Below are 502 nucleotides of genomic sequence, written 5' to 3'. Positions count from 1 at the left end.
GAAAGGTGCTATTTGATAACTTGACTTGAAAAATTATTTATTAAGGTTGTTGATGTTCTGTTGAGAATTTTGCTGTTAAATGTCAAATCATTGGATAGCCAGTTGAAATATACAGGTATATAGTAAACAATTTGAACCCCAGATGAAGAGTTGATGTCATCTCTTGCATGTGCACGTACAACTGATTTATATGTTGATCCCCATTGCCAGTGCTCCCCGGAAGACACGGTGCGGCACAGCATGAAGCTCTTCCTGGCTGGCTTGGTTGGCTCTCCTGCTCTGGCAAAGAATTCCATAGTTGCCATCACATCCCTCACATATCAGTTTAAGAGTAGGTGTTGTGCATATTTGGTCTGTCAGAGTACCATATTGCTTTGGTTATTTTTCATTATTTGGGTTTCTGTGAATGATTGATTTGATCCATATTTGTGTATTATGTAAATTCAAGTTTTAAATTTTTTGCCTTAAGGATGACTTGAAGCTTGTACATCAGCCATAGTCA

General features: G+C 37.8%; 1 protein-coding gene across 1 annotated transcript in view; it reads left to right on the top strand.

The window, feature by feature from the left end:
- LOC119586112 (RRP12-like protein) overlaps window positions 1-502 on the top strand; it is a 12,127-nt gene that overhangs the window by 8,024 nt on the left and 3,601 nt on the right. The window contains exon 11 of the mRNA XM_037934803.1: window positions 211-331. Within this exon, the coding sequence (XP_037790731.1) occupies window positions 211-331 (121 nt within the window). The remainder of the gene's footprint in view (window positions 1-210; window positions 332-502) is intronic.

This window comes from Penaeus monodon, chromosome 21, assembly GCF_015228065.2.
Source record: "Penaeus monodon isolate SGIC_2016 chromosome 21, NSTDA_Pmon_1, whole genome shotgun sequence".
NCBI lineage: Eukaryota > Metazoa > Arthropoda > Malacostraca > Decapoda > Penaeidae > Penaeus > Penaeus monodon.
The sequence above is the reverse complement of the archived record's forward strand: the minus strand, read 5'-3'. Positions and strand labels throughout refer to the sequence as shown.